A 9,365-nucleotide genomic window follows, 5' to 3' on the forward strand; every position below is an offset into this window, starting at 1 on the left:
GGGAGCCAAATATTGGGCCAGGTGAGCCCAATAGTTGGGATAGGTACAAAAGTCGGAGGCCCAATTTGTTCGGAGGAGTCCACAAGTCCAAAATTTCTGGTTCCTTCCAGTTTGAAAGTATTTTACGGGCCAATTACCCACGCGCCGCACGCGCCCGCCCAAACGCAGGGAAGCGGAGCCTCACCGCGCGCTTGCGATTAGGGTTTTATGCTGCTGGGTTCTACTGCCTGAGTGATTTTACGTAAACTGTTAATTTCCCTCCAAATTTCGGTCTTTGTGGTTCGAGCTCTCTCCATTTTTTTACCCTTGAGGATCTCCCGACATTCACTCTTTCACATTTCATGGTCGCTTTCAGGTATCAATACAACTCTGTTTGTAAAATTTTGCTTACATTATCCTTCTGTTATTATTGGTTGTTCTTGAAGTTTGGGCTAGACTAGTACTGGAATGTTGGATGAGTTTCGCGCTGGTTTCTGAATTTTATTTGCTGAAAGAAACACTTGGGCATGGTGTTTGGAGTTCTGAGTTTCTCCATTCTAAATCTTTTTACTTTTTTTTTTTTTTTTTTTTTAAATTCTTGGTCGAGTACTGAAGTAACGGGTGTTTCCTTGGTTAGGACTCTGGGTTTCTGTTTGTTCAAGTGAAATTGGTTTCTCTTCATTTCAGCTTATGATTAAACAAAATTGAAGTTGAAGTAGCCTGTTTTGTTTCTTATGCAACATAGTCATGTTGATATATCTGCTACATTCAACTAATCGGTAAGAGATTTTTTCGTGCACGCATGCATTATATTCTATGAGCGCGCCCCTGATAATTGGGTCGTTGTGCCAGTATATATATATATTTTAAACCATCTGGTAAACTGGTTAATCATTCGTATTGACATTCCTGTTTAATTTTTTGATGCTGTAAAATCTTGTGTTATTTTCTTTGGTTGCAGCTGCATTTCTTATTGGAGGAGGCCTGCTTTGGTATTATGGTAGAAACAGAGCAAGTGGAGAACGTTGAATTTCAATGGGGCAAAAAGAAAGGAATTGGTGGGAAGAAAAAGGACGTGACCTTTTATGAGTCTTTTACATACGATGGTGTAGAATATTTTCTCTACGACTCTGTCTACCTATATAAGGAAGGTGAACCAGAGCCTTACATTGGTAAACTTCTTAAAATCTGGCAGAATCCTGATAAGACAAAGAAAGTAAAAATTCTTTGGTTTTTTCGATCTTGTGAGATTCTTAATTATCTTGGAGGTGTAGACACACGGGAGAATGAATTATTTTTGGCATCCGGCGATGGTATTGGTCTTGCCAATGTTAATTCTCTGGTAATTTTTAGCTTGTTGCGTTACTATTTCATGGTGACATACTCCTTCTCTTGATTCATTTACCCTGTAGGTAGACATGAGCTAGTTCACTTGGTATTTCATCCAGAAAGAAAAAAATATAGAAAAATTTTCACTTGGTATTGCAACACATTGGCAAAAATCATGAAAAATATAGATAGTATTATATTTTAGTCTATATAAGTGTTGGTCAACAAGTGGATGGGAATGCTAGGATTTCAGCATTTCTCTTGACCTTTATCTCTCATAACTTTGAGTAGGTACTCACTGGAATTTGTGGAAGTATATTTCGAAAGAGCTCCCTTCTTTCGTTCACTTGGTTCTTCGTGTGGTGGAGGAGGGGAGAGATACTTACTTTTGAGAAGGTCATGGGTGGGGAAGAGTCCTCTTTTTGTTATGCTTTTCCGTTTGTGTCACTTATTGTCTTTCAAAAATCATTTTGCTGTTGACTTTTTAGTGTCATCTTTTTCATTAGGTTCTGTCATTCTCTTTTCGAGGGAAACTACAGATGTGGTTGCTTTTCTTTCTTTACTTGAAAACTCACCCCTTTTGATTGGGGAGAATGGATGTCAAATTTTGGAGCTCCAATCCTTTGCAAGGATTCTCGTGCAAGTGTTTCTTTCATCGTCTTGTCAATCTGTCCTCCTTAGGTAAGTTGGTCTTTTTGGTGCTTGGGAGGATTAAAGACCCTAGAAAGGTGAGATCTTTTACTTGGGAGGTTCTTCATTGCTTGGCTAACACGTTGGATTCACTTGTCAGGAAGTTGCCTTTGCTTGTTAGGCCTTTTTTGGAAGGTAGAGGAAGACTTGGACCATATTCTTTGCGTTGTGACTTTGCAAGTGGTGTTTGGGATTCCTTTTTCCAGATGTTCGGTATGATGAGTGTTCGTCTTAGAGAAGCAAGTGCTCTAATTGAGGAGTTCCTCCTCAATCCTCCTGTTAGGGAGAAAGGCCGGTTCCTTTGTCTTGCTGAAATGTGTGCAGTTTTATGGGTTTTGTGGGGTGAGTGGAACAGTAAGGTGTTTAGGGGAGTGGAGAAGGATTCTAGGGATTATTGGTCCCTTGTCTGTTTTCATGCTTCCCTTTGGGCGTCAATTTCAAAGACCTTTTATAATTAAGTGGGATTTTGCATAGTTGGAGTCCCTTATTGTAAAAGGAGTGCCTTTTTTGTGGGCTCCCGTGTATTCTTTCATTTTTTTCTCCATGAAAGCCGTTATTTTCATTTTAAAAAACCATGTTTTCTCTTTACCAAAAAAAAAAAATTGCTCTCTTTGTTCTCTTTTCTCTAGAAGATACACATTTCATAGAAGATTGCAGTGGTGTGTGTTTTTTCCCTTTGAAAATGCTGGTTTTAAATAAACGAGTTTGTTTCTTCGTTAAAAAGGAAAGAAAAAAAATCAATCGAAGGAATGAATTGTGTGTGTGAGTGAGACTGTTTTTTTATTTTTGTTTTTTAATAATCCACGTCCTTATATTTTGTATCTCAAACCAGGAAGTACTTGCTGGAAAGTGCAATGTTCTCTGCATTTCAAATGACAGCAGAAATCCGCAACCTTCGGATGAAGCACTCAAAAAGGCCGATTTTGTATTTTGTCGTACATTTGATGTTGGAAAACAAGAGGTCTGCAGTGAGATATGTGATAAAATTGCTGGAGTGGAAGGTCTGAGTTCATTGTTTCAAAAAGATTTCTCTATAGTTTTACCTTTGGTTGGTTTGTTATAATCTGATCTCAAAATTGATTGTTTCTTTTTCAATCACAGTTAAACTTTTACTTAATAAAGCAGATACGTCAAAAGATGTTAAGAGGACCGATAAGGATGGGAAAGATGCAAGTGGCATTGCAATTGTAAAGACTGAATTAGAAGATCCTTCTGGAAGGGACATTTCTAATGGAAAATTGACTGTGACGACTAATGACAGCTCTCTTGAGAAGGCCACAAAGGAAAATGTTGATTTGAAGGGGTCTATAGAGAAATCCTCCAATGAGGAGAAGTCGAGTGCACATGCAATCGAAGCAGGAATTGGAATGGGTAAAACTAGTAGTATTAGTAAACATGAAAACATCTTAGGTGATAAGGTCCCTCCAAGGATCAAAATTGATTCTAATGAGAAGCCTGGTAACGCTAAGGATGTCGAAGGTAGAGTCAAAAGTCCAAGGGAATCTGCTGAAGTTGAACATAGGCCAGTGAAGAAGGCAAAACTAGACAGCTCTGTTCAGTTATCTCCTGGAATGACCAAGAATGACATTGAAAAGCTTGGTATCGATCACAACAATGGTGACACACTGGCTTCCTCACCTAAAGTTCTTGTTTCTGAAGATGCTTCCAGAGCCAAAAATGTAAAAGATTCTCGTGAAACCAAGGATAGTTTTTTAAAGAAGCCCAAGCTAGATGAGAAGCCAACAAAGGTTTCTAATGGCAAGAACCTAAAGCCCTCTTCCCTAATAGACGGTGAAGTTGTGGAAGTTACTAGAAGGCCAGATGCTGTAAGTTGTATTTCTAGTATTGTTATTTCACTTCTCAATGTTAGCTAGGTCCTAGACCTTTTTTCCTTAGCTTGTGATTGGACTTGGTTTTTGTTTGTTTGCTTGTTACTTTCCTTGTATGCTCTTGTTCTTTAACTTTGCTTAATGAAACTAAGTTCATTATTAAAATTTAGAAGAATTATTGAGTTACATAATGTAGTATGATCCTTTCGGTCTTTTGACCTATACAATTAGCAGTTGTGGAATATGATGGGACACTCAAATTTTGCCTCATTCAGTTTCTTATTGCTTCAATAAGTAGCGTTTTGCTCTTGCATTGAAGCACTGGATTTGGGTCATGTTAGTTGTGGTTATTACTGGAGCTGATGCCCATGTCCTCTTTCAAGTTATTTTTTATTATTTTATATTTTTTATTATTTTTTGATTTTTTTTTTTGTAATTGTGCCTAGATAAACATTTTACGTAGTTTAGTTAGAAACCCCTTCAGTAGAGGTGTTCTCTCATTTTTTCTCAACAGAAGTTGTTTCTGTAAGAAAAAAAGTTTTACTTGATACACTTGTTCTTGAGAGCTCCATGTTTATTTAGTATGAAAGCTGTAGAGAATTTGGATCCTTTTGCAATGGTTTGATATGTCTTCTTGTTTATTTTGGTGCAAAAATTTTATCACGATAGTTTTTAAGGTTCTGATTGTTTTTATTTTCAACAATTGAACAGGATAGAAGCAGATGGTTCAAGGGACTTGTAAGTCAATCTTAAACTCTTTGGTCGCACATCATTTTAGTTATTCATATTTTTAATGTCAGATCCTCTTATTGTATTTGGTGGCTGATGCTAACTACAACCTTTTTTTCTAATTATTCTTTATTCTATAATCAAGACATTAATGCTTTCATTTTCTTTGTTTAACTTAGTTTGTATTCTTCCGTTGAATTTCTATTTTCAGTTTCTACGCGATTGTATTTTGAGCATTAGACTCCTTTCATTATGTCAATGAAAGGCTTTGTTTCCTTATAAAAAACTACCTCCTTTTTGCGTTTACTACTTTCCGAACTTTTGTGCATTTAAAAAAAAACTTTTTCAAATCTTCCATTAGGTCAGTTGAACCTTCTCATTTTTTAATATCTTTTCGCACAATTGATTGATAAAAAGTTCCTCATCTTTTGTACCTAAAAACTAAATAGATCCCATTTGCATGGCCAGTTCTTGAGATATGCTTGTCTTGCTCTTTCTATGGTTCGATATTATTATTCTAAACCAATTAAACCGATTATTTCTATGCCAGCCGTGGGAAGAAAGAATAAAAGATGCACACGAGCAAGGAACACTTGTTCTAATTCAGAATTTGGATCCATCTTACACTTCCGGTGAAGTGGAGGTAAAATCAATTCTTTCATTTGATTAGTTGATGTGGTGTGCTACTTTGGACAAAATACGCTTCTGGTCCATGAGATTTCAAAATGGAAATTTTCTTTAAAATTTGAAAAATAATTGTTAAATGATCCATAAACTAGAGTTGACTGTTAGTTGACTGAATAAGCTATATGCATTGTCGGGGTTGGAAAATTTAATTTGATGTCCATTTATACTAAGTTTGAAGGCAGAAAAGACCTGACTGTCCTTTATGACCCAATCTCAAATTTGTAGCTACTGCCATTGGTCTTTATTTTCTCTTCTACCACTGGGCCGTCTTAATTCAATGTGTATGGTCATGGTCAACATTAACTTAAAACTATTCAAAACTATTTTCAAACTTCAGAGGTCAAATGTCTCTTTTGTTGAACATTAGGGATTAAGTAGACACTAATCTCAATTTTACAGACAAAAACTATTTTTGGCCATGGCATATTCTTTTCTAAACCAGTTCAATTACCACAAATTAAATTATTTATGTGTGGTCATTACATCTAAGTCTGATATCCCATCCTGTGCAACATTCAGGATATTGTCTGGCATGCCTTCAATGAGAGTTGCACAGCTAAGATGATTCAGCGAACTGCAACTTCTATGCCTCACATAGGTCTGTTCCGTACGATCTTTGATGAAATGGCTGTGCTGTTGAATTTTTGTTATTGTTGTTTGAGTTCCTAATTTTGTTGTCTGGATTATTTTGTAGGTCAAGCTTATGTTGTATTCAAAACCAAGGAAGCAGCAGAGAAAGTGGTCAGAAAATTACATGAAGGTTGCTTATTACTTGCAGATGGAAGGTAATTTTGGGTTCAGTAGTCTTTACTGCTTTTACTTTCAGTTAATCTATTTTATTCCATTGGTCCCTCTTCTCTATGATCTTGTTCGGAAGCATCTGGCCACCTGGACTAGTTTAACATGTCAGTTCTTGGGCCTTGATGTGTCATCGGGCCGGTGATTGGCGGTTTTTTATTTCAGCAGTAACTATTTTGATAATTGTCTTTCCCTTGTACTTTTTGCATTTTAGTTTGGCACCTTTGCTATTTCTGGTTATCTATTTTAGAACCTGGAGATAGAATGACAGAATCACCTTCTTTTTATGTTGGTAAACACATTTTAGAGTTGTACGTATTAGCTTTGGCAGATGAAAGAGGCTTAAAGTTTTGATATCAATAATGATTGTAAGAATGTTGTCCTCAGGTTTGCTAGTTCACCTTAGTACTGTTACGAAATTGACAAATAAAGAATACATAAAAACTTAAAATAGTAGAGAATCGATCCAAATTTACGTGGTTTACTAACAGTGTATTTATTACATCTACAGGTTAGAAGGGGAACAATTTTATTAGAGAGAATGTTACATAATACAAGATATTGGTGTCTTAGTGTTGGGGAGTTTATATTATACCTTAAACCTTAAGGTCATAAACGTAAATAAATCATACATCTATAATCAAATATGCTAAATACAAAGTTTCTAATAACAGATTCATGGCATTTCAATAAGTCAAGGAGTAAAGTACTAAATCAATGATGGAGTAAAATACAATGAATACAATCAACCAATTTTATTTAGACGAACTGTCAATGATGGAGAAAAATAATAAACTAGTGCTACTAACTAGTAAATGCTAAAGGTAATATCAATGATAAAAAGATATGGGGAATTGTTTTCATCAATTATTTAAACGAATTAATCAATCAAAACAACCAAGACCAAAGTTACAAAACTTATGGAATGATTATATATTTTTTTAAAGGAAACAATGTTTGGTTGCCAAACATGTAACTATTCCATAAGTCAAGAAGGTACAAATAATAGTCTCTCATGAACACAATTAAATCTCTTGACAAGTTAAGAACCTAATATCCTTATTAAATTTCTTTAATTAATAAAGCCTTGTGTGTACTTCGTTTAGCCACTTCTAAAGAAATCCTAAATCTTTCAATTTTAGAACTACTTCAGTTGTAAGCTAAACCACTTCTCTCGACCATAGGATTAATATCTTATATCAATTAATCTGTTCTCAAGAGATTAATAGCTCTCATAAATGAAATAAAAGAAATCATTCAAGACAATCAATTGATCAAGTCATAATGTATAATGGTTACATCGACCCTTAAGAACTGAATGTTTAACTACTCATGTTCAAGAATAAACAATCAAATCTAATGAAAAATTCCTTCAGAAGATTACCAAGAGTGAAGGTAAAGTTGAAAAATTAAATTCGAATGAAAAGATATCCACGATTGCAGACTTCAATTTCTTTTCCTGCTCCTATGGTGTTGTCTTGCCCCAAAAGCTAACATCTCAATCTAGAAGTTTCTCCCGATAAAATTGTCTTCCCTTGCGGCATTCATGAGCTTCAATTTTATAAATGTAGCTCTTGATGCTATGGGCATCGTTTCAATGTGCTAGCCTAAGTAGCATGCCTTTTCGATTCATAATTGAGACTTTAAGATTAAATACTTGTGTGTGCATCCTTTGATGTAGCAATAAGACGCACAGGACAGCGTTTCATACTTCCTTGTGGGTCTTCTGGCTTCCTTATTGATGGCATCTCAATTCCTGTCCACTTGGATCTCCTTGGGTCTTTGACCTCATTTGTATCACGAAACTCCTTGCTTGCCTTTGTTTTTATCCAAATTAACTGAATTTTGTTTTATTTAAATTTCTTTATGTCTACAATTGAATATATGCAGATATAGTCTGGACTCTGAAAATTACTTGAATCAAGCATTAAAGATAGCTCACAAGGTGTTTTATCTAGCTTTCCTGAGTAATTTCCTATCATTTTCTCAGTGTTCTTGTTGGTAGCTTTGAGACTCCTCATCTTTCGTCAAAGAAACAAACATTTTTTGGGCATCACTGTATCGATAAGCTTAGACATCAAATGCAACGTGAGATGGTAATGTGTGACTCTTTCAAACCGATTACACTCTGTCGAACTTTCATACCTATTCACTCCCCCATTTCTTCATCTATTCATTGCTTTTTGGTTACTTCCCAGAAAGAAGCTGTATCAACTTCGCATTGTTCTCAGCCAAATACAATAGAATATGACATGGCCATGGAATGGTGTTTACTACAAGAAAGATCAGAACTTGTCTGCAAACAGTTGTTCAAGGTCTAGATTTCAATCTATTGAACTTATGATGATGGAAAGTTATCATGGTTTGGTACCTTTATTAACTAGCATTTGTTCTTTTTTACTTCTAGCAACAAGAAGAGGAGTTGAGAAAACTCAAGAGCAAGCTCAAATCTAGATGAGCATCATTCTCCAATATTTTCAATTGGGCGAGAATCCTTTTGATATAGCATATTTTGAATCAAGGGAGTGCCTTACTCTTGGAAGTACCAAAAATGATAGAATTACTTCTCTTGCTTTTTGCACGTTGTCAAATTGGAGTAATCGGCAATTGTACATTGGTAAACCTCTTTGATCTTATTCAAATGTCAAATATACCCATTTTCTGCTGTAATGACTTGGTTTAATTTCTCCGGACTAGCATTTGTATGAAATTGTTTTGTTTTCTTTTCATTAAAACAAGAAGCGTTCTGTGTTTCTATAGTATGGCTATTTAATGGCTCAGATTGTTGTGTTTATTGAACAAGTGAATTAATACGATCTTCTGGCAGAACTGAGATATCGGTTGGAAAAGGTCCTAGCTTTTGGAGGATCAGATGAAACATTTTGAGGAGCTTAATGAGATGAAATTTCTGGGTAAACGGAGGCTTTTGAATCAATACAGCTGCATGTGGCGACATGGTTAGTTATACCAATACTTACTGGTGTCCCATTATGGGTGTTGAATGTACATGGAATTTGCATATTTATTCTAAACATTGAACCAGGAAGTATTTGAGTGGTTCACTATTATCCATGGCGTTCTTCTCTGCCTCTGCTAAAATCAGTTTTCAGTTTGGGTTTTGATGACAACTTATATCTATTAGTTTTGGTGCTCAATTTATTGTAGTTTTGTAGAGTATATGATACATCAGGTAAAGCTTCAGAGTTATGCCACCAAAGTGTGGTATTGGCATAACCTCTGTCCCTAGATGTCGAAGGTTCAAGTTGTACTAAAAATATCATCTTTAGCGTTATCTTGCTGTAGAAAAATCACATCTTTAGCTTA

General features: G+C 35.5%; 1 protein-coding gene across 6 annotated transcripts; it reads left to right on the forward strand.

Annotated features, from left to right (window-relative positions):
• The first annotated feature begins 114 nt into the window (after window positions 1–114).
• Window positions 115–9,365, forward strand: LOC103503724 (protein ANTI-SILENCING 1). 6 transcript variants are annotated; one of them, XR_007820206.1, is made up of 14 exons: window positions 115–355; window positions 667–758; window positions 941–1,151; window positions 1,254–1,321; window positions 2,831–2,999; window positions 3,100–3,824; window positions 4,539–4,565; window positions 5,107–5,199; window positions 5,763–5,841; window positions 5,938–6,028; window positions 8,032–8,137; window positions 8,240–8,356; window positions 8,449–8,658; window positions 8,869–9,365. XR_007820206.1 is itself a non-coding variant. In XM_051083618.1 (11 exons), exons 2-11 carry the CDS (start codon window positions 977–979, stop codon window positions 8,497–8,499), a joined length of 1,803 nt encoding a protein of 600 aa, XP_050939575.1. In that variant the 5' UTR covers window positions 116–355; window positions 941–976; the 3' UTR covers window positions 8,500–8,809. The 6 variants fall into 6 exon arrangements, 1 of the variants encoding a protein (XP_050939575.1); XR_007820203.1 differs by having other exon boundaries at window positions 617–758; window positions 941–1,321; XR_007820204.1 differs by having other exon boundaries at window positions 941–1,321.

The sequence above is a fragment of the Cucumis melo genome, chromosome 4, assembly GCF_025177605.1.
Source record: "Cucumis melo cultivar AY chromosome 4, USDA_Cmelo_AY_1.0, whole genome shotgun sequence".
Taxonomy (NCBI): Eukaryota; Viridiplantae; Streptophyta; class Magnoliopsida; order Cucurbitales; family Cucurbitaceae; genus Cucumis; species Cucumis melo.